The sequence below is a fragment of the Protopterus annectens genome, chromosome 1.part2 (assembly GCF_019279795.1).
Source record: "Protopterus annectens isolate FY-2018-M chromosome 1.part2, PAN1.0, whole genome shotgun sequence".
NCBI classification, from domain to species: domain Eukaryota; kingdom Metazoa; phylum Chordata; order Ceratodontiformes; family Protopteridae; genus Protopterus; species Protopterus annectens.
The window spans coordinates 282,684,751-282,709,913 of NC_056727.1; the positions used below are offsets into that span (position 1 = coordinate 282,684,751).

Consider the following 25,163-nt stretch of genomic DNA (forward strand, 5'->3'; position numbering starts at 1 on the left):
CCCCCTCACGCTCCATAAGAACTAGATGTAAAGCAGCCCCATGGCTCACTAAAGAAACCAGACAACAAATCCTACAAAGAAATAAAATCTGGTCCAAACGGAGAACCACCAAAGACCCAATTAATCAGCAGCACTTTAGACAACTAAGAAATGCCACCAAAAAATCAGTACTTCAGGATAAAAAAACTATTTCTTCAAACTCCAACAAAATCACCATAGTCAACCCCAAAGCTTCTGGTCAGGCATAAATAAAGTCTTACATCCAGGACACTCCAAAACACCCACCCCATCTGGTCTCTCCCAAAACTCTCCAAATGAGATTGCTGATGCTTTCAACAGCTTTTTTACTGAAACTGTCCAATCTCTAGCTAACCCCCTACCACCTCTCAGCCCTACCCTATCATCCTCCCCCACTACCTTACCACCTACCTTTCACATAAAACCTATTTCTACAGCCCTCATCCATACTCTGCTTCATAAACTCAAACCCTGTACACTCTCAGCCGATCTCCTACCACCTGAATACCTTCAAACTGCTGCTAAAGCTCTTGCCTACCCCATCTCTATTCTAATTAACAGAACCGTAACTGAAGGCTCCATTCCTTCACTATGGAAAATCTCTCACATAATCCCACTTCACAAAGGAGGGAACTCAACTGAACTCTCCAACTTTCGGCCCATAGCCCTACTATCACCACTGGCCAAAATTATGGAAAAATGTATCCACCAACAAATTCTTGACCACATTCTCCAATATAACCTTCTAGCTGACTGTCAACATGGTTTTAGACCATTCCACAGTACCACCACTGCTCTCCTATCCTTTACAGACTGTATTAATAAACATTGTAACAATAATATGCTCTCCTCTGCTCTGTTCATTGATCTCTCTAAAGATTTTGATATGGTGAACCATCAATTACTACTCAATACACTCAACTCATTCTCACTTGACACACAGGCATTACAGTGGTTCAGTTCCTATATGCACAATAGACAGCAAGCTGTCCTTTGGGATAATAACCTATCCAAACATCTCCCTATTACCCTTGGTGTCCCACAGGGCTCTATCCTGGGACCTCCACTCTTCTCCATATTCATTAACGACCTTTCTACTAATCTACCTCTACCTACCTGCATACAATACGCAGATGACTCCACTTTGATTTGTAAAGCAACCACTTTATCTGAACTCCATGCCATCACCCAATCAGTATTCAACCAAGTAGAAAACTGGTTCCAACAACATCATCTCCTCCTTAACACCAAAAAACCCAAACTATTACTATTTACTCCAACTAACAAATCCACCCCACTAGACTTCTCTATTACCTCCATCGATGGTACAATCATAGCTCCTGACCCAACTACAAAACTCTTAGGTGTTTTGATTGACCACAACCTCAACTTTGACGCTCATATTAATGCCACCATCAAAACTGTAAACAGAAAACTTGGATCCTTATATAGGATAAAACCTTTTCTTACGCCAGAAGCCAGAACTACTATTGCCCAGACCCATCTGATCTCCACTCTCTTCTATGCCTCCCCAGTTTATACTAATCTTTCCAAAATCAATCTAAACAAACTGTCTACTTCTTATAACAATATTGCCAGGTTTGCTACTGGGACCTCATTTAGAACACATCACTGCCTAAACCTAAAACTTCTAGGAGGGCTTGAACTAAATAACCAGCTAAAATTTCAACAACTCTCCATTACTCATAAAATACTATACCAGCCTAGTAATACTCCTATTCTCAGTAGCCTCATCTCCCCCTACACAAACCTTTCTAACCTTCGCTCAGCAAATAAACTACTGGTTACCACCCAGAAATCCCACAACAAAGCAGGTGATTCTCTTTTCTCTAATTCTGTGGGGAAGATTTGGAACAAACTTCCCACTAAACTTACATCTCTTTCATTACCTCTCTTTAAAAATCAACAAAAAATTCACTTAAAAACACAATGGCTTTGTCCTTGTACTAACCCTGACTAACCCCCCTCCCCACCATAACCTTTTCTATATATCTCCTCCTTAACCCACTTGGAAGTATTTAGCAATTTCATCACTTTTCCCCATCCTAGTATCTTATTCCCATCATGCTATAACTGAGCATGCTCCTTACTACATATTCCTTCCTCAGTGAACTCTTATCTTCCCACCTCATACATAAACCAATCTATTTATTTCACTATGACTATAATTACTTCCTCATGTACTTATCCTCCATAATTTCTCCTACTTCCCTGTCCTCCATAATTTCTCCTACTTCCCTGTATTATACACCTTTCATAACCTTCTTATACACCTTTCATAACCTTTTTATATCATTTCAAAGGCACATTCATACCCATTATACTAATATTGAATGATCTATCTCTTTCCCATGGTCATAATACTGTATTTTACCTTATTAAACCCAGTACTCAAAATCTGTATATTTTTAGTTCTGTATAACTTAAGTTGATGAAGAAATTCTTATTTACTTTATATATTGCATGTATCTTTTTTGTATTGTCTTGATTTTATCTAGTTTAAAAGTGGAGCTTTTCTTCCTGGGCCTCTACTGAAAATGGACATGTATCCAGTTAGACTAGCCCGGTCAACAAATGTAAAATAAATAAATAATTAATTAAAAATAAAAGTTTAAAAGCAGTGTAAACTAAAAGAAAACATTTAATGTGGATAAATTGTGTTTATTTTTCCATTGTGGGGCTGTCATAATGTTTTAATATGCTTTTTACTGTGTTTTTTTTCTGTCAAAAAGTAATTTTTGTGGACTGATAGTTTTACTGGTATTTACTGCTTGTCTTCCCCAGGAAAGAGGCACAGTTGTCATTCTTCCAGCCACACAAAAAAAAGTTAAGCAAACAACCTTTGCCACCACAGCAGACTAGCAATTTGCCTCTGACAGATGGGTGACTGTTGTGGCCATTTGTTGTACCTCAGACCACTTATCTTTTATCTCAGATCCCTTTAGTGTAGAACCTATAATCACTATGGACAGGGGCTTAGCCACTTCCTCTGCACATGTTGGAGTCCCCTCAGTGGGTAAGAGAGAGAGAGAGAGAGAGAGACAGTCCTGGGACAGGGAACATTGAAGATTTCCCTGTTGTGTCAGAATGTTGTGCTAATTCCTTGGGAAGCAATTGCTGCCATTATTAGCACTGTTGGCCCCATTTTATCTATCAAAGTAAACAGAAAACCAAGCATGTATCTATCCCTCCTCAAATTTCTTTGGATAGGAGTAGTCTATTGTGATTGGTGCAGGGTTTAATTCAGGCTATTGATCCTTATTGTAAAATAATTTCTGGTAAAAGAAAGGGGGATTTCTCTTTTCCTGAAGAGATTTAAGATTCTGAATCTGAAGAGGAAGGTGCGGGAATGGATTTTGGGTTTTGTCCTCAGATTTCTTATTCAAACTCAGAGGAGAGCTCAGTTTCTGATTCTCCCTGTGAGGGTTTCTCCTAGACTATTGCAATAATGTCCTAGTGTTTTCGGTGGGAGAACACTGACATTTCTCAGTCCCTCAGAAAATACTGAGTTGCTACAGAAGGATTTTCAGATCCTACACCCATTCCTTCTGTCCTGTCTGCTTTAGAGGATGTATGTCTGACTGCCAGCAATTTTCCTGACAGTCAGCCAGTTGCCACTAAAAAGACCAATAGGATATATACAGTTCTTTAGTCTTTTAGATTTTTATACACTATTCCCAAACCTGACCTAGCAACTATAGCCTTAGTTGATTCCACTACCGTTAAGCACTTTGTTAATTCCAATCCTACTATTTCCAATAAGGATGGGGAAATTATTTATAGGTATGAAAAAAGTATATACTTCTGCAACTTTGAATTTCAGAATTTTGAATTGTCAGGCTCATATGTCAAAGTTTGTTCTGACAAATTGTAAACGTATGAGATATGTTTTGCATATAGTTTTTTCTTGTGAAGAAAAGTCTGCATTAAATAACTTATTTTTTTTTCTATTTCACAGGTCATTACTCATTGTTTGCAGTGTGTGCATGACACTGTTGATAATTCTTCTAGGGCTATGGCCACTGGTACTGTTTTAAGGAAGTTTGCTTGGCTGCATTCACAGAACCTCCCAGATGATGAAAAAATGAGATTTTAAATTTTCCTGTGGATAGAGATTTAGTGTTTGGCCCCTCTGCTGCAGAAGTGATGAAAACTTGTGATAAAACGGGCAAGCTGAAACAGAGAATCTGTAAGATTTTTCAGCCTTCCCTTTCCAAATTGTCCAATGGATTTTCTTTCTCCTCATCCAGGTCTGGCAAAACAAGCACCCCCCCCCCCCACACACCCAGAATAAATAGCCTCAACAGTATTCAGGTAAATTATAAGAAGAAATGGCAAGAGGATCCAGTAAAGAAGTCTCAAACCTCCCAAAACCAGGGACAGTCCAACAAGTCTGAATAACTATTTAAGAGACCTTGTAGCCCCCAACCACCGTGGCCCCTTTTCTCCTCCAGAAATTCTGTATCTACATTTTTCTCTTTGTTAACAGATTATTTCAGACAAATGGGTTCTGAAAATCATTCATCAAGGTTACAGATGGCAATGAGAGGAAATTCCTCATTTTCAGGGGGTCATTCCTTATCCTGTACACCAGATTCTTTTTTTCACCTATGCTTCATCACATGCTGTCCAAAGGAGTAATAGAACCAGTTCCTCCTTCCCAGGTGGGGAAGAGGTTTAATTCAAGGATGCTCCTACTGCCAAAGAAAGAAAATGCTTGGAGATCAGTTCTGAATCTTTCTTTCCTACACCTATTTGTGATAATGCCCAGATTCAAAATGATGTAATTTCACAACATGTTTTTATTTTACTTATTTAGCATTTGTTTACTGGGAAAGTCTGACATGGAACAAGCCAGTTTTCAGTGGAGGTCTGGGGAGAAATGCTCCAGATGCATGTCTTTGTAATGTGAGAGGAAACCACAGCACCTGGAGGAAACCTACATGAATGCAGGGAGGACAAACAGACTCCGCACAGAAGGCACTCCAGTTGAGAATTGAACCGGAGAACCTCTTGCTGGGAGGCAACAATGCTACCACTGCACCACTACGCTGTCTCTTCTTCCTCTTTCAAGTTTCCTGGTAACACTAGACGTAAGCAATGCTTATCATCCCATACCCATTCATCCAGAATTCAGACATTTCTTAAGGTTTTTGAGTGTCTATATCACATTATCAGATAACTTTCTTACCCTTTGGACTTTGGACTATCTAAAGCACCAAGAGTATTCACAAAAATCTGATTATAACTCATTACAGGCTACAAGGTATCCACATTTCCATATCTAGACAACTATCTTATCTTTGCAGCGTTTTTTTCGAGGTGTCAGAAATCTGTGTTTTGGGTGAGAGATCTCTTGCAAAAACTGGGATTCCAAGAAAACATTCAAAAGTCTTTCTTGACTCACTCACACAGTATTGTGTTCCTGGGATATCAATTAGACAACTCAGTTCAAAGACCTTTTCTTCCACATGAAAAATTTTATCTAGACCTATTTCTATAGATTTCCACTCAGACTTTAGTCACCGTGAGGGAATACCTCAGAAATTTAGTTCTCATGGCATCTATGATTCTCACAATAGCCTTGGAAAGATTCCATGTGAGAAAGACACAGTGGTATATGAAAATTTTTTGGTCCCAACAACAACGCTCTTTATCTTTTCAGATACCAGTGCTGGGGTTTGTCAAAAGAGAAATCTTTTGGTGGAGAAAACAGATATCCTTAAATCCAAGTCTCCCTTTCTCCCTCCATGCTCCAAAGCAATTACCACAGACACTTCAGACTTTGCTTGGGGAACAGTTTTTGGAGGGATAAAAGTGCAGTGGATGTGGGACAAGGACAGACACAAGCACATAAATATCAAGGAGATGCTTGTCCTATCAAGGTACTCAACTCTCTCACCAATCTTTGGTCCCCAGGACCTCTTCAAGTGGTTGCAGACAATACCGCAGTCATATGGTACATCAACAAGTAAGGGAGAACCAGGTCTTAACTCCTTTGCAGACTAGCCATGTTAGCTTGGGATAAAGCTTCACAGAATAATCTCACTCTACAGGCATTCTACATTCTGTCAGAACAAAACTGCTTGGCAGACAAGTTGAGCAGGACCAGGGATTGCCTCATGAATGGAAACTAGATCACAGAGTCTTCCAAGATTTGATACATCTGTGGGAAGTTCCTCAAGCAGACCTCTTTCTCCTGTCTGAACACTCTACTGGCAAAATTCTGTTCCAGGACTCCATACAAGAAGGCTTGTAAGACAGATGCCTTTTTGTTTCTTTTCTTTGGATAGGAATGTTCCTGTAAGCCTTTCCACCCTTTCAACTAGTTTCCAGGGTACTTCTGAAGATGCAGAAGGAATCCTCCAAGATTATTGTAATGACTCTGTTCTGGCCCAGGCAACTGTGCTTCTCCCTTCTTTTGGAAATGGCCAGGGGCAATTACCACATGCATCCTCACAGACTAGATCTACTCACACAACACCAAGGGTGTTTGTTACATGCTGACATCAATCATCTTCAATTAATTGCCTGGCAGATATGGTCTTAATTCCTTTTAGGCACCTATTTTCTGGTATATGCAGCAGGTACTAATGGGGACAAGAAAGCTTGTGACGAGAAAATCATATATTAACAAATTGGAAAAGTTTTCTAGTTGGTGCCAACAACATCACTGGCACCCATTCAGGGCTAGCTGTTCTCTGGTGTTACAATATTTGTGTGAGTTACTATCCTATGGCCTTTCTTACTCCTCCCTCAAGCTTCATTTAACAGCCATTTCACCATGTCTATCCATGGAGCCACCTGTTTCACTGCAGTCTCATGTCAAAATATTCTTGAAAGGGATTTTACATAAGACATCTCCAAGAAAACCTGTGGCCCCTCCTTGGGATCTTAATTTTGTATTAGGGAAGCTAACACTTGCTCCATTTGAACCAGTTAATCTGGCTGACTTGAGGCCCTTAACATGGAAAACACTTTTACTGATTGCTCTGACCTCTGCAAGAAGGGAATCTGAGTTGTAAGCTCTTATGGTGAGTCAACCATATCTTATTTTCCACAGGGATAGGGTTTCTTTGAGAACTAATCCTTCTTTTATGCCTAAAGTGCTATCCAAATTGACTTTAAGCCTAACTGTCCATCTCCTTGTTTTCTTTTCTGATCCTAAAAATGAGGGAGAAAGGATACTGTCTGCAGACAACTTAGATGCTATCTTGATAGAACTTAATCTTTCGAATCTTCCAATCAATTTTTCAGTTCTTATGAAGGTAAAAAGAAGAGACAACCTGTGTCAAAATTTTCCATATGGTTAAATTAGGCTATTACCTTTTGTTATATTCACCATAACAAATCTATTCCATGCAGGGTCAAGACCCACTCTACCAGGGCCTTGGCTTTATCTATGGCTTTTTAGATACAGTTGGATTCTAGAAGTATTCCAGAAGCTGCTACTTTGCCTACTGTGCCTACTTTTACAAAGTACTGTAAGTTGGATTCCATCTCTAGGTCTAGATCATGCTTTGCTAAGACCATTCTCCATGGACTCCTGGGCCTTCTCCTTCCACCTCCGAAATATAGTTAGCTTTGGTAATCTACCCACATAGCTAAGGGTACTGCACCAGTGATCAGTATGAAGAACATAGTACAGTTGTGTAACATAAACTTACCATAACAGTAGATGTTTGAATGATCAGTGATGCAATAGTTGCTCCCTCCCTCCATCCCCTTGTTTTTTTTTGTGTGCTTTTTATGCCAGGGTGTAGACATTTATTTATTTTTTGTTGTTCCTAGCATTGTTCTTTCAGGCTCAGCCCCCCTTTCTCTAATGGCAGGAAAGCTCTGAAGGGCTTTGCTCCCAAACACACTCCACTATACATTGCAGCCCTTCCCTGAAACTGAATACTTTATATTGAGACTATGTATGTCAATTTACACTATAATCTAGGAATGCCATATGATATGCATACTTCATTTGAGGTAGCCACTTGTATGTAAGTACAAAGCACTAAATAATATGCAATCAGACTTTGCAATAATTAGCAATAGTCTTTGCTGTCACAACATGTAATAAAACAAGTTATTTAGATAACATTTTAATTGATTTATTATATCTAGTTGTGTTACAGTTACCATTAGGTAATGATGATGTCATATTAGACTCGAGGCACATCCAGTTGCTGGACATCTAATGCAGTAGCACTGTTCCTTCCTGTAGATGGTGTAGTTGATACTAAAGTGTTTGATAAACTCAGGATACTTTGAGTTGTAGTTAGCACAGCTGAGGTACTGATTGTCTTTGTAATGAATCAAATCAGCAGCTAATTTACTTCATGGTCACACAAGAATTTCATGGGTTATCATATTGTCTTTAGTGCTGCTCTTGTGAAATAGTTTCATATATTTGACAGTTTTTGAGCATAAGTTCTATCAGATGACACATTCTAGGCTAAAACATTATGTCACACACTCTTTTTTTTTACTTTTGGTAATGTCCAGATGTGTTTCTTGGAAGTTTTTGTATGTGTATTGTGTGTTTTAACATTTTTATATTAAAGCCTGGTGGTTTGAAGGTCCCTTTGGATTTTGCGGTGGTACAGCGGTTGCGTTGTTGTCTCACAGCAAGAGGTTCTCCCGTTCGATTCTCAGCTAGTGTGTGGGGAGTGCCTTCTGTGTGGAGTCTGCATGTCCTCCCCGCAGTCAAGTGGCCACCGAAAGACATGGGTGAATGGGCGTGCCTTCGCTGAAGGTTGGGCATCGGGCTGGCAACTCGGCAACATAAAAATCGACTGCCAATCATTAGCGGACCGGAGTTCCGCTGTGGTGACCCCTAACAGGGAAAAGCCGAAAAGACAAACAGTTGATTTGACACAATTGTACTACTGGATTTGCGTTTTAGTCTTTATGAATTTCATCATGAAACAAGCAATAGACTTAAACCCATAATATAACTTTCTTTTCTCATCTGTCCATTGTATCTCTAAGTCATTTTCAGCATTATAAGTAAAGTTGCAAATGTTTATTTAAAGCAGTAAATAAATCAAAATACTGTGCAAAAATGTTAAATGAAACATTTGAAATCTTATTTTTGCTTATTCTCTAAAATGCTGTACCACTGCACACTGCAGTGCAGTTCTCAGGCATAACAAACCATACTACATGAATCTGCAAACTACTGCCTCTGCAAAGATGCACATTATATACTTCACGAACACACAAATAATGTTCACTATCAATCTGCAAAGCATTGACTTTGAGTCAATGCACATCATCCTAAATGAATGGAGTGTGATCTCTTATGTCCTACACTTGCATTTATACACTGTGGATTTGCTTTACATTCATAGTTCATTGATAGGTAATAGTCTAGTTGCCCTAGTAGGCCATTTTAAGCCTAGCTAGTTTTCCTTGTAAAGGTGAGACACAAACCCTGTACTTGTGTGGTAAGAACCTTAACCATTATACCAAACCCAACACCTTGTATGCCCAGCTGTTCACAAGCAGATCTTTCCAATATAATGAGACAATGTTCTTGGATCATCCTTAAAAAGAGGATTTTACTTAGTGCGTTTATCCAGTTAACAAATGAATGAAATAAAAAAAAGCGTAATGATTGCTGAGCTGAATGTTTTTTTTTTGTTTTGTTTTTTTACTGTGCAATCAGACTCATGCATTAAGTAACTTTTTTGTTATCTTGGGCTTTGCCTTCACAATATTATTCAGAACTTTAGCTTCATTTTAATTTTGCACACATCTAACCTTTCAACAAACTTTTACATCAGTGTACTGGTTTAACTCTGCTACTGTCCACATATTCATTTTAAATGTTGACAGACATTTACTTTTTACTTTGTCTTTTTAATGCCTCAAACATTTCTATCTCTCAATGCTAAATCATGCACAGTAAACACACAGAGTGATACATGGTACATGACTGAGCAGGGATTGGATGTAGCATTAACCATATATCTCTACACAATTCACATACATCTTTTATTACACTCTGGATAAATGAATTGTACATAGAAATTAGGAATGCAAATTATACCTTTCAGCAAATGCTGTAATTCCCAAACATGTAAACCCTGGAGTAATGTTAGTTCAGTCTACCCCAGAGTTATGACAGTAAACATGCTGACAGACCAGAAAAAAATGTGAAGTCTCTAACTGCCTATGCCATATGATTTTGTGTAGAGCAGAACATGGCTAGATGACAGCATGAATAGAATAATAGCACACAAGAAATGTTAGAAAACATTTTAAAATTATGAGTTGAAACCAAATCTCCATAAGTAGACATACCATGAAGAGTAGCATTGCTACAGCTATTGCTGGCAAATTCCACCCAGCACTGTAACCACATAATTTTGCAGAATTTCAACCAAGTGGAATTCCATCACTTCCTGCAACATTATTATTAGCAGGATATTTTCAAGGACACTTTTAACTTTATTCTCCAAAGTGTCTAGATGTAGATCAGAGAACATACCATTATGAGTCCCAGTGATGTGGGTTCCTTGTTATATTATTCTTCTGTATGTAAATGCAACTTCTTCTTAATATGTTCTGCTTCTGTATGGTCCCCCCAAACTTTGTCTTTTATCATGACCATTTTTCTCTTGGCATAGATGACGAATGCCTAAAGCAGCTTGTGAGAAGAGATAGCGGTATCTCATACTCTGTCAGTCATACAAAAGTGTGAGACAAAAGCTAGGATAAAACAAAGATATATAACAGGGATAGGAAAATGAAGATAAAATGAGTGACAAGATGAGGATATCAGATTTTTATCTTTAGTAAACAGGCTAATTGTGTGGCTCTGTCTGCTGAAAGTGCATGTGTGTGTTATATTTGTAGAATGGTTCATGATAAACTAAAGATGGTTATCTTACCTATAACTGTAAGGCCATCAGAAAAAAAAATATTAAGCTTGCAGTTAGCCACACTGGAGCAGTCTGCACTAATGTGTATCATATCAAGTCCTGAAATGTTTACATATTCCAGGTATCTAGCATTACAGCAAGGCAAAGTTATATAATGCATACAGATACTGAAGAAGCTCTTGAATAGAAATCTTCCCCTTTAAGACTGATGTATTATTCTACCTTATTTAATATAAACATTTATTTTGATAAACGTGGTAATTTCTGCTGTGGTGAAAGCTTGTAAATAAGAACTGAATAATAATTTCCTTCAAATTGGCTACCAGTCTCTTTGCTGTGGTTACTTTTAGCAAAGGATGTAACAAATCCATTCAAGGGATCGTTCTCTTCTGCCATCCTAGTCGCATGCACCTCACCTCCACATAGCATGCAAGTGCTCTTGTGATTCTTTCAACCTAGAAGCACTATTTATTTATTTATTTATTTTTATTTTATTTATTTGGTTCATAGGTTAGTAGTAGGCTAACTGCCCTTACAGGCCATTTTAAGCCTAGCCAATTACCCCATGTCAGAATCAAACCCTGCACCTTGTGTTTCTAAAGTAAGCACCTTAACCATTACGCCAACCTCCCACCTGTTAACTGGGCTTGTCTAACTGGATACATGTCTATTTTCAGTAGAGGGCCGGGGAGATAAGCTCCAAAACTATGCTAATATAACAGTAGTACAAAAAACGAAAAGAAACATCAAAATAATACTTTAAATACATTATTGCTGTAGGCTAACATTGTAAAAACAGCATGAAAAGAACCATGTGTACACGGTTTAGCAATACAGTAGTTCTAGAAGCAAATATCAATGGTTAAGGGGTTGACATTTGACATGTAGAAGAGTAGGAAAAGATAGACTAAAATGAATTATTACGTTTGTTCAGAATTATACACTCAAGTAAAACAATTGGTATACATTCAAAGCTGAAATACAGGTGCCTGGAGCAGGGGTCGTTTTCCAATTGTATGTACTACAGGGTAGTTTGCAGACAATAGAAAGCTTGAAAAATAGAGTAAAATGAGGCTTTGTAATCCTACTTAGTGGTTGAAGGAGGGTGAAAAACAGTAATGCTGTACAATTAGTGTTAATCTGGGTTAATGCATGGGCATATCCATTGTGTTTTAAGGAGTAATTTTAGTTATTTTTGAAGAGTGGTAATGATGAAAGTAATTGTAGGTTGCTGGGAAGCCTGTTCCAAATTTTACCAACAGAATTAGAGAAAAGGGAGTCTCCTGCTTTATTATAGTATTTCTGGATGGTTACTAGTAATTTATTTGCTGAGCAAAGGGTAGTAAGATTTCTATAGGGGCAGATTAGGCTACTGAGAATAGGAGTATTGTTGGGCTGATAAAGTATCTTATGGGTGATAGTAAGGTGTTGAAGTTGTAGCTGGTTTTTCAGTTCTAGCTATCCTAGCTGTTTGAGATTTAGACAATGATGGGTTCTAAATGGTGAGCCAGTGGCAAATCTGGCAATGTTGTTATAGGAGGTTGCCAGTTTATTAAGGTTACTTTTGGAAAGATTAGTATAAATGGGTGAGGCATAGAGGAGGTTAGAGATTAGGTGGTTATGGGCAATGGTGGTTCTGGCTTCAGGGATAAGGAAAGATTTTATTCTGTAGAGAGAGCCAAGTTTTCTGTTAACAGTTTTGATAGTCGTGTTAATATATGAGTCAAACTTAAGATGTTGATCAATTGTTATGCCTAATACTTTAGTAGTCGGGTCTGGTGCAATGACAGTACCATTATTGGACTTGACAGTGAGATCAATAGGAGAGGGCTTTAGTGTTGGGGTAAAAAGCAATAATTTAGTTTTTTTGTCATTTAGTAGGAGGCAACGTTGTAGGAACCATTTTTCAACTGAGTTAAATACAGTTTGAGTAATGGTTTGAAGCTAGCTGGCGAGGAGGCAGTACACACTAGTGTAGAATCGTCTGCATATTGAATGCAGGTGGCTTGAGTTAATGAATATTGATAAAAGGAGAGGTCCCAGGATAGAGCCTTGTGGGACCCCTAGAGTAATAGGAAGATGAGTGGAAAGGTTATTGTCCCAGAGGACAGCTTGCTGTCTATTTTCTAAATAGGACTTGAACCATTGTAGTACCTGTGAGCTGAATGAGAGTGATTTTAGTATGTCTAGAAGTATTTGATGGTTCACCATATCAAAGGCTTTAGAAAGGTCAAAAAAAGAGTGCAGCAGAGAGCTTATTATTGTTACGATGTTTGTTAATGCAATCAGAGAAGGATAAGAGAGCAGTAGTAGTATTATGGAAAAGCCTAAAACCATGCTGACAGTCTGCTAGTAGGTTATTTTGGAGAAGGTGATCAAGTAGTTGTTGGTGGATGCATTTTTCCATTACTTTAGCTAGAGGAGACAGTAGGGATATGGGGCAAATGTTAGAAAGTTCTGTAGAGTTACCACCCTTGTGAAGTGGGATTATGTGAGAAATTTTCCAAAGAGATGGGATGGAGCTTTCGGTAATGGTTCTATTGATAAGTATGGAAATAGGGTAGGACAGTACTTTTGCTGCAATTTGCAGATATTCAGCTGGTAGGAGATTGGCTGATGGGGTACATGGTTTAAGTTTGGTTAAGTAGGGTAAAGATGAGGGATGTAGGAACTGGCTTTAAATGAAAGGTAGGGGGTGTGCTAGTCGGCGGGATGGGAGGGTTGAGTTAACAGGAGGCAAGGAGTTAGCAAGAGATTGTACAGTTTCTGTAAAGAAGGTATTGAGGGTGTCAGCAATCTCATTGGGAGAGTTTAAGGAGAGACCAGCAGGGGTTGGAGTCTTGGTGTGGCCTGGGTGTAAAAGTCTATTTATAGCTGACCAGAAAGTTTGTGGTTTTTTGTTGATGCTTGTGCTGGAGTTTAAAGTAGTAGTTATTTTTATCAAGGCGTATTAATTTTTTAGTGGCATTTCTCAAATGATTATAGTTCTGTGGTCAGTTGGATTTTTAGTGTGTCTCCATTTAGACCAGATCTTATTTCTTACTAGGATTTTTTTGTCTAGTCTCTTTAGTGAGCCATGGAGCAGCTTTACTTCTAGTTCTTATAGATCGAGTAGGGGTGTGGTATTCCAGGATTTGTAGGAATTTGGAGTTAAAATAGTATACTGCTTCCTCAAGGGGGAGTTGTTTTATGGGAGACCAGTCACAGGCTTGCAGCTCAGCTTAGAAGCTAACTGGATTAAAATATGTTTTTGTTCCATGTAGTTTTAAAGATAGTTTGGTTGGGAATGAAGGTTTTTATTGGCCTGATTATATAAGTAAGGAAGTGATCACTAATATCATCAGGAAGGGTATCCGCTTTATAAGAGAGAGGATGTGTATTTACTAGTATACAGTCTATGGTACTTTCTTTGCTACTAGGCTTATGGATTCTGGTTGGGGTGGTGATAATTTGTGAGAAGCTATAGAAATTTATATGGACTGTAGGTTTGGATGAGGTACAGCTACTCCAGTCAATATTAAAATCACCAAGTACAATTTTTTTTGTGGGAAGGATGAAGAAAGCCAGCAGATGATAGTTTCAAGGATGTTGATGTTATTGCCTTGAGGTAGGTAGGAGCATATTATATAAATTGACTTGTTATCATTGACCTGAAGCTTAGAGATAAGGATTTCTGCATTACTATCTAAAGGTAGTTGTATATCTGCTGTGGAAACCTGTAGCCCAGATTTAAACAGAATTGCTACCCCACCACCCTTTTTGGTTGTACGGTCTAATCTTATTATATTATAACCTGGTTTGATGACTTTATTGCCCTTTGTCACTGATTTGATCAAAGTTTCTGTTAGACATAGGACATCAAAAGAATGGGTGTGTAGTAGAGCATGCAGTTGGCTAATTTTATTATTTAAGCTCTGTATGTTAAGATGACCTATGAGTAAAGAGTTAGGGAGTTTTAGTGAGTGTGAAAGTGGTGGTGGGCTGGGGTTGGTGGGGCTTGAGTGGAGTGTTGTTGTATGGTCCTGGGTTGGGATAAATATCACCATGAAGTAAAGGGTGTTGTTGAAAAGTAAGTAAGAACTTTAGGAGTTTGTAGTGACTATTTTGTGACTTTCTGGCTTGCTGGAAGGTAATATGGGCTTACCTATGATACTTTGGGGAGACGTAAGTTGAGGTAGAGGTGATGTTAGCATGGCTATGGGAGCTAGGTTGACTCAGAGGCAATGTTTGTTTTAGGGGATGGAGGTATTCAGTATAATGTAGGTTTTCATACAAGGTAAGGACAAAGGATATAGATAGAATCGGTGTTACAGCAAGTAAGAGAACAGGATTTGTTAGTCTTGGTTGGTGTGATAAGGGCATTTTAAGAAAGAAAGATAGAGTGACACCAAGAAATAATGGTAGTTAATGAGATAGATTGTAGTCAGAATAATATATTTGGGTAGGTAATATGAAGAGTATTAAGAGTGTAGGTGTGTATGTATGTGATGTTTCAGGAGAAATTAGTTTGGTAATTGGATAATTAGGGGAGGGGTGTGGCTTGTGATGTATAAATGTAGGATCACTGGGGGTGGGTGGGAACTGGAGGTAGGGTAGGGGAGTGGAGTGAGCCCTCAGGGCGAATGGAGCGGGTAGAGCCAGAGAGGGGAAAAAAATGTCAAGGAGAAGAATCAGTAAAGTGTGAAGGTCAGAAGGTAAGTCTGTAGAGTTGAGGAGGAAAGTAAAGATGGTTGCAGGGAGAGACTTTGGCTATTAGAAGAGTGCTGTGTGGGATAAGAATCTACTGGGACATGAATTAGAGGGTGAAAATAGAATGCAGAAAAGGCTAGGAGCTCAAATTATGGAGAGTCACTAAAGAAAAGGTAAAGAAATGCAGGGCAGTTAGCTGTTAGTAGAGTGCCACCTGATGGCCAGTCACGTAATTGCAGCAAAAGAAAAAGGTCCCCTAAGGGGGATATGAAGCTGGGGTAGATGAGGGAGATATCCTAGTTAGGAGTAGGAGGGTATAAATGGGAAGTAAGGGTTATTTTAAGGCTAAAAAGGAGGAGATTTGGCTGCTGGCTAACCTGGCATTGATGCTTGTTTGAACTAGCAGTATTATTCAGCTAAGCAATAGCATCATTATAAGACATACTTTCACTGTTTTCCTTTCGGGGAAAATAACTCTCAGAGGACAGGTCGATTATGTCACTATTCAGGACTCTATTCTTTGGCTTCCAGTAGGGCACATTCAGGTAGGCTAGTGCTGGGACAAGTAGGAACACAAAGCTGGTACATGTAGGAAGAAAGAAAAAAAGTGGTGAGGCTAACAGTTCAGAAATTAGGGATACAGTTCAGGAATTAGGGATACAAACACTGAAATTCCATAGACACAGGCTCAAGTCACCTCAGCAGATGATTCATAAATCTTACAATTTCTCACGATAATACTGCTTCCAGTCCTATTAAGGTACTATAGCAGTTCACAACTTACTTACTGAAGGTTGGATTAATGCCATTTCTCTTGTCTGCCTAGGCAACACTCCTTACCAGGTTATGCACATTCCACATTCTTTCAGGAGCTGTCAGTTTCCTAGCAATTCAGCACACATAATTGTCTCTGCAAGCTGCTAATGAGCTTCAGCTTGTAGTCCGTGGTTTGATTTCCTCAGTCTTGTTATGGCTATTTGAGTAAATTTGAGCTTGTCTTTCAATCAGACAGTACTCCTAGGTTACCCCCCTCAAAATGCACTGATGTCTCATGCATTTATTTGATTAAACAATTAAAATAAATAAACAAATAAATGCTTATATAAGTAAAACAACATAAAATGCGGTTGAGAACATCAGTCAAAGAAAAAAAGGGTTGCAGAAGCGCTCAGTTAAATTCTCTTCACTTCATTTTCAACGACAGCAAAGCTTTCAGGTTTCCCTTTCTTCAGTGCTAACATAACAAATCAATTATTCATTCAAATAAATAGTAGCAGCAATAAAACACGTGACACAGCCCATCCAATGTAAAATAAACTAAAAGCAATAATTAGTTAAAACACAATTAACACAATACAAGTATTTCAATTGTATAGTTAATGCAACTTTTGTTGCTTTTTGCATAGAACTGGTTTAATACTTATCGCATTATTAATGCCAGGATATATGTCTGCTTGTAGCCTTGTAATCCAAGCATATTCTATATTTTCAAGCATGTTATTAACATTACCCCCTCTTATACTCTTATATACTAACTTAATCACCCTAAATTTAAAAATATGGTCACTACCTTTCTCATTTACATGTTTAGCCAGTGCATTAGTGGGTATATTTCTTCTGATATCAGAGCTATGCTCAATTATACGTTCTTTCAACCTTCTAGTACTTTTTCCCAGTAAATTCACTCATCATTACTTCCATCTGACTTTGGAAGGTAAATTCTGTTGTATTTAGTCTGCTGACTCTACTCGGCTGACTTTTCACAATCCCCCTAAAAACATGGGGGGCATGCATACTATGCCGATGTGTGTATCTATTTGCATGCACCTCCTTTTATAAACGCTTTGTCGATGACTGCTTCCTGATTTGGAGAGGGAATGTTAATGAGCTGTTAGCATTCATTGCATATTTGGACAACACCACTAGTTTCTTGAAGTTTAAGCTATTTTATTCAAACCAATCAATCGCTTATCTAGATATCAACCTGATGAGAGATGAAAATGGCTTACATACAAGTGTCCATAGAAAGGAGGTGCATGCAAACAGATACACACATCGATGTAGTATGCACGCTCCCTATGTTTTTAGGGGGATTATGAAAAGTCAGCTGAATGAATTTACTGATAGAGGCTTTGATGGTTTGGATTTAAATAGTATAGCGGATGAAGTTAGGGATGAAAGGCAGACCAGCCTGACCCCCTATTTTAGTAACAGGACTAATGTAAGGACTGACAGTGGGAGAGGTGCTAATAAATTTAGATATATAATGAATTTTAATACTAAGTCTAAGGAAGTGGAAGCTATAATATGTAGAAACTGGAATGTTTAATGTCCATGCCAGAATTGAAGCATGTTATTGGGGAATCCCCCTTTTTTGCCTATAAAAATGAAATGAAAGGAATTTGAAACAGAGGCTGTTCTATAAAGACCTACATTTAGGAAAAATCAGGAATGAGATTGTATACTTAGCCATGTGCCAAAAATGTTCCTATTTTTATGTGGGAAAAAGTACTAGAAGGTTGAAAGATCATATAATTGAGCATTGATCTGATATCAGAAGAAAAATACCTACTAAGCATGTAAATGAGAAAGGTAGTGACCATATTTTTAAATTTAGGGTGATTAAGTTAGTATATAAGAGTATAAGAGGGGTGATGTTAATAACATGCTTGAAAATAAAGAATATGCTTGAATCACAAGGCTGCAAGTAGACATATATCCTGGCATTAATAATGTGATAAGTATTAAACCAGTTCTATGCAAAAAGCAACAAAAGTTGCATTAACTATATAACTGAAATACTTGTATTGTGTTAATTGTGTTTTAACTAATTATTGCTTTTAGTTTATTTTACATTGGATGGGCTGTGTCACATGTTTTATTGCTGCTACTATTTATTTGAATGGATAATTGATTTGTTATGTTAGCACTGAAGAAAGGGAAATCTGAAAGCTTTGCTGTCGTTGAAAAAGTGAAGAGAATTTAACTGAGCGCTTCTGCTACCCTTTTTTTCTTTGGTCTTGTGGTTCGTATTGGATGCAGTTTGCCACAGTAAAGCTATTTTTTGCTGCTTGTTGAGAACATCAGTCAAATGAGAAGAAATACATTTGTTTTTGCTCTGAAATTGCTTTCACTTTGGGAAATGGGGAATTCCCCTACCATGACTAGTTTATGATTTTCACCAACTGTGCACAACAAGTCATTGTACCAAAGCATTCCTCTTAATGTAATGTCTGAATCTGCCAGTACAAATCAGTTGACTCTGATGAAAATACGGAATGCATTAGTTATGTCTGTCAGGGAAAGACCTTGTAGAGAATCAGAAAGCACTTACACTAAGATTAATCATGCCACTGTAAAAGGCTACTTTGTAGATAGGCATTAATCTCATTGTTTAGACTAACTGTTTTACAATGTATTGACACGGTATGGTGTTACTTTATACTAAAAAAAAGAAAATGTATTTTATATATATATATATATATATATACACATATATACACACACACACACACATATATATATATATATATATATATATATATATATATTGTGAAATCCAAAAAATGTCTTTTATTTACAAAGTCCAAAAGTGATATCAGGTCAGATTAATCACTTTGGCTTTTTCATAATAATTATGAAGTTATCACAGACCTACAGGACTGAAATAGTTTTATACAGTGCTAAACAAACATGTTTCTAGGCAGTATACCTATGGTTATCTGTAAACAAAAGTGTGATAACCTTCAACTAATTTCATTTTTTGATTTGTTTCAGTACCCATCTCCCTTGTCAAGGCAGAGGAAGATTACACTGCACCTGACTGCAGATTCATTAACTTTAAGAAAGGGCAAACTATTTATGTTTACTCCAAACTGGTGAAGGAGAAGGGGGCAGGAGAATTTTGGTCTGGAAGTGTAAGTATTATTCTGATACAGTTTCAAAAGAAAGGAAATCATGCTTAATATTGTCTGTGATATTAATATCTGCTAACTTCTGGATTTCTAAATTAAGGAACACCTGATCAGCACAGTACATAACACATTGCCACAGATCTGCCCGCCACCATTTTGTTAGAAAGGATCATTCATACTCATTTTGACCACCTAGAATCTGAAATCTGAATATGTCTGAACTGTTACTCAAACATTAATGTGATCAGACATGGTTTTGTGTTGATTAATCTTTTGAACCAGAAATTAAGCAATGCAAATGTGTGCATCTTTAACATAATTTCTCTTTTTGTTCTCACTGCAGCTGCCTGCCTTCAGCCATGTCCTGAAGTCCCTCCTTGGTCTTCTGCTCCACTGTCCTTGTTACCTGTTTTACTTATCCCTTATGACTAAAGCCCCAGGCAGAGAAATCCTTAATGTTAGCATTCACAGAAAGCATGTGGAAAGATCAAGGAGTCCTGGTACAGTGCCATACTGATAGCTGCCGAGGGTTTTTTGATAAGCTCTAATCGCTGTCTATCCGCAGGTCCCTATGCGCATTACCTCTGCACATGCCTCTGGACTAGTATCACTGGCCTCTAGAAATTACCACTAGCCCTTGGCTATAAATCATTCCCCATCACTCAAGACAGGAGAGATAGCAAAAAAAATACTGCTCTATCCTTTCACCAACCATCTTCTCAGTGATCATGTTCTCTTACTGAGCCCGAGTCACTGGGTGCAGTTAGAGTCCCATTGCTTATGTTATGAAGCTGGTCTTACATGTGCATCTTTTAAAACAGTAATTAGACACTCAAACATAAAAATGTAAATGAAGTATAACAAAGGTCTACAAATTCTATTCACTGACAAAACCTTCACTACTACTCCTTTTTTTCTCAGTCCTACTCCCTCCTAACCATTTGCTCTATTACTTGTTAAACTCATATGTTGTCCTACTCTGTATCACTTATTCTGTTAAATGATTATGTGAGCTTCTGCTGACTCACTCACTTACTCAACTCACTCACCAAAATAGTATTTTGTTGTGTCAGACTTAAGAAATGTTCTTCATTCAAATACCACTCGTTTTTTTTTTCTTAACTCCTGTCATGCGTTCTCAGATACATTCATATTACTTGTCATTTGAAAAGTCTGTTTCCATATCATTCCTTCTGTACTCCACTGTGGGCATGCCCAGCACAATCAGCCTTTCCTCATACTGTAGATCTGCTATCTTTACTTACTGTCTTGATTACTCACTCAACGGGTTTACATCCTTCTTCAGATATAAAATCCAAAAGCTTAACACAGATTTCAAAACTAGTCCTGTAGTGTTGGAAGTAAGAAAAATAACCCTTGTGTTTCAGTAATCAGTTCCTCTTACTATGTTCCTCAGCATTTTGATATCTGCAGCCACTCCCATCTCACAGCATGACAAGTAGAACAGCATCAGGGTGAAAATGGCTCTTATATCATTCCTCCCTTCCACCATTATAAGTGATAATGGTTCCCAGATCATTCAGCCCTTCTACCATTACAGGGTGGAAATGGCTCCAAGATCATTCATCCCTTCCACCATTATAAGTGATAATGGCTCCCAGATCATTCAGCCCTTCTACCATTACAGGGTGAAAATTGCTCCAAGATCATTCATCCCTTCCACCATTATAGGGTAAAAATGACTTTTAGATCATTCTTCCCTTCCATGAGTCCGTCATCTACCTCATGTAGCATGTATTTTCGTCTATGATTTTTATGAACTTAGATGCATTAGCTATTATTCCTATTAATTCCAGTTCTCTCTTTTGCCCATGCAACCAACCTTACCAGGTTGTGCCAGCAACTATCCCCCAACTCCACCTGCAATCAGTGACTGTCACACCAGTCCTTGCATCATTAGTGCAAGAGTCTATTTCATTCTTCAGCTGTCTTTTTGTACTTGACCCAAACAGACCAAATGATCCCATTTAAAAAAAACAAACTTTTGTGTCACCCCAAATTGTCGCCAATATGTCACTGAACATGCATTTATGTATTTATGGACTATTAATGTACTGTTAATAAAATGGAGTGCATCTAAAACAAAAGTTATATTTGCATCTGTGTCTGTCTTACCCAAATGTATGTAGCATATTTTTTTCTTCTAAGACATACTACTTAGATAGATCCCCCTTAACATCTCAAGCTCTGTACATCACACAATAATGTATTCATTTTGGGTGCCTACCACTTCCTGTCAGCTTGCAGTTACCATCTCACATCATGATGCATTATCTACTCTTCTTGGGATATTAGTCTCAGTATTGGAATAATGTTAATATTAATACTCTGTGCCTCAGATAAATAATTTATGTCTTGCTACATTTCTGTTATCCAAGTGTATCATTTTCTTTCAACACCCACTGCTAATTTTTAATTTATTAACACAAACATGGAAATGTTATTTTTGTAACCTTTTGCGATTGACTCAAACCCTATGCATCCCATAGTGGTTGAAAATCCTTTGTGCCAAAATGTAACATCTAAGAAAAGGGTGACTAAATGTGGGCAATGTGATAAAACCCTTACATACTAGAAGAAGACTTCATTATTCTGTATGAGAATAAAATGAGAATTAATTTGTCTGGTCCAAGCAATTGTCTTTCAGTGGGTGGTAGTATACATTGCTGTTTGCAACCCCTGTGGTGCATTCTATATAGACTGAGAAGTCATTGAACAAACAGATATATGAATATAACTATGATATTCAAAAGAAAAACTTGAATAATACACTATTTAAGCATACAATTGATTGTAAAAGACACCAGATATTTAAATTTGGGGCTTTAGAAAAAGTGACACTGAACCCAAGGGAGGTCCTTGGGATACTATTCTTGGAACAAAGGAATTGCATTGGCAGCTAGATTTAAATTCACTAGACACCCTGGGTTTGAATGAAAATGTCTGTATTGCAAGTATACTCAAGCTAAAGGCTATGGAATTATAAGCTTACTTAGTAGTCATGCAAAGATTTTGTTAGCCTTTTATTCATATATTTATAGATTTTAAGAAAGGAAAAAACTCTACAAGGTTTTAATTTTTTTACAAAACTTTGAATAATTCACATATTTATGTGCTTTACAAACTATTGATGGTGCATAATGTGTTATTTTATTTTATTATATATATATATATATATATGTTTTTGGTAGTGTGCCTTTAAGAGAATGGTATGATATCACCATAAGGTAGTTTTTAAAAAAGAGGGTGGTTCTGTTTTTTTTACATTTGGTTCAGAAGATGTCCTTAACACAACACAAGGACGAAAGTGCTTAACCATTTTTGAATAAAAGTTTATCTTCTGGTTACAGGACATGGGCAGCAGGTTGTTTTTTTATATATTTGCAGGTTTTGTCTGCCGTTTTGCTATGTTTAGATTTTATAATTAAATTGATTCTTTCATGCCATATAGCCCATATAACATAAAATAACTATGTACCTATTCTTTTAACTTATTCTTTACTTCTATTCTTATAATATTCATAATTAATCATATCCATGTATGACGCCCGTGCCCTGGCCCAGCAATCAAGGAACCTCAATCCTCATCACTAACACCAGAGAGGGCATCTCATATAAGAGGAAAAGATAACAAATATACACAGTAAAGTACAATTTCCCTTAAGTGCACACAGAGATCATAGTCATTCTGGGGCCGGTTGCTCCCTTGCTCCCCAGGTTCCCAATAAGACTCCCCACTGGCACAGCTATAGGGTCCAGATCTCAGCCTAGCTGGCAAGCTAACCTCCAGTACCCTCTCTTTCTAACCAGTGCTTCATTTCCCTGCCCAAGTAGCTGACACACACACACACACACACACACACACACACACACACACACACACACACACACACACACACACACACTTTGAGATAAGTATTTATACAACTTCACAGACACTCCTGAGAAAGGTTGACACAGATTCTCCAGCTGTGCCCCTTTACCCAGACTATATGGTAGTAATTACTGCCACCACCAGCTAATAATTATCAGCTACGCAAAGGCCATTAAAAGGGTGTCCAATTATTACTGTGCAATATTATTATCCAATAGTAGTGTCACTTAAGCAATCAAGGCTTATTGGAAGGGCTTATTACAGGATCACTTATAAGCATGCAATGTACTCTAGAGCTTAATTTATATCTACATAAACCATCCACAGTTAAAATGTTTTAAAATATTTAATAATAAATAATTAAAACCACAAGACAATACTACTACACCACGGTGCTAGTCAAGAGTTCAGAGATTACACAGAAACTTAAGACAATACAGTAGGAAAGTTCTGATATAACAGAAAAACATTTAGTCTAATCTTTTCTAATTTCCTAACTATTGCTACAAGAAAATACACTTCTAAGTTAACTTACTTAAGAGCATAGGCAGTGTTGAGCTGGATAGTCAAGATCAAAATGCTTAACAGTCTCTAGTTCTCACTGTTTAAATTGCTATTGCAGTTCTGATAAAACATTACATCATCTTTTTACACTTCCTGGAGTTCTCAGGCTGACACATTAACTACATTTATATTCTTAACATCTCCCTTTTGTTATCTTGCAGCTGGTCAGGAACAGAGCAAAAATACATTTGCATGTTTAAGTCTAGCAATTTAACTCTTGGTTAAAACAATAGAAAGAATTTCTTCATCTAGACTATTCGGCACCACTGTTCCCTTGAAAGGGTCACCACATGCTTTTACGGGGTCAGTAGAGAGCACTGTTGCCACATTTTTGTAAAATCATTTCTTTACATTTAAAACAACAAGCCTGTAGTTTACATTTATATTTACAAATGATAGAATTATGTATCAAATTCTATTTGACTAGGCTGGCAGCCTTCACCCATCTCTACCCAATCTTCACACCATGTTTATTTTATCCACTTCTTTTATATCTTTGAAAAAAATCTTCTTTACATAGTTTTCCCCATAACTTTTTTATTCTTTCTAACTTTTCAAAAACACATGTTCTGTAGTTTCTTCTTCTTGACAATGTAAACATATTCTACCACTTTTCTTTTTATATGATATATTTCCTTTTACTGGCAATTTATCTATTACCAGTCTCCACAAAAACTATTTATATTCTACTTTCTGATTACACTATTTGCTTTTTATTTTTATAGCTTTAATTGTTTTGTCTGTTAGATTTTCCCATGGTTTATATAGTAATATTTTATCATGATATACTTATACCATATGTTTCTATCTTTTTCTTTATCATCAATTTTTATTTTCCACAAAAAATATTATTTTCTGGTAATATTTTATTTCTTTATACACTTTTTTCTATTTTATTTTTTTTTACCATACCCCAACATTTATAATACTTACATTTATACAATTTTACTACTATTTTTTCATCTTTTTCATTTATCCAATTTAACACTTTGTACAAATTTAATGAAGCAGCATATGCAACTGGGTTAATTAACCCTGAACCTCCTTCTTCTTTATTTACATACAAAACTCCTCTTTTGACCTGGGTTTAATCTAGTACCCTATATAAATAACAACAAAAAAACTGCAATAATTCCTTTTCAAATACTGTTGGTGACATAAATACACTTGCTAAGTTTGCTA

The 25,163-nt window shown here is 37.3% G+C and overlaps 1 protein-coding gene across 1 annotated transcript in view; it reads left to right on the forward strand.

Annotated features, from left to right (window-relative positions):
- OTOR (otoraplin) overlaps positions 1 to 25,163 on the forward strand; it is a 110,328-nt gene that overhangs the window by 18,595 nt on the left and 66,570 nt on the right. Inside the window, exon 2 of the mRNA XM_044060146.1 lies at positions 19,386 to 19,525. Coding sequence (XP_043916081.1) covers positions 19,386 to 19,525 — 140 coding nt within the window. The remainder of the gene's footprint in view (positions 1 to 19,385; positions 19,526 to 25,163) is intronic.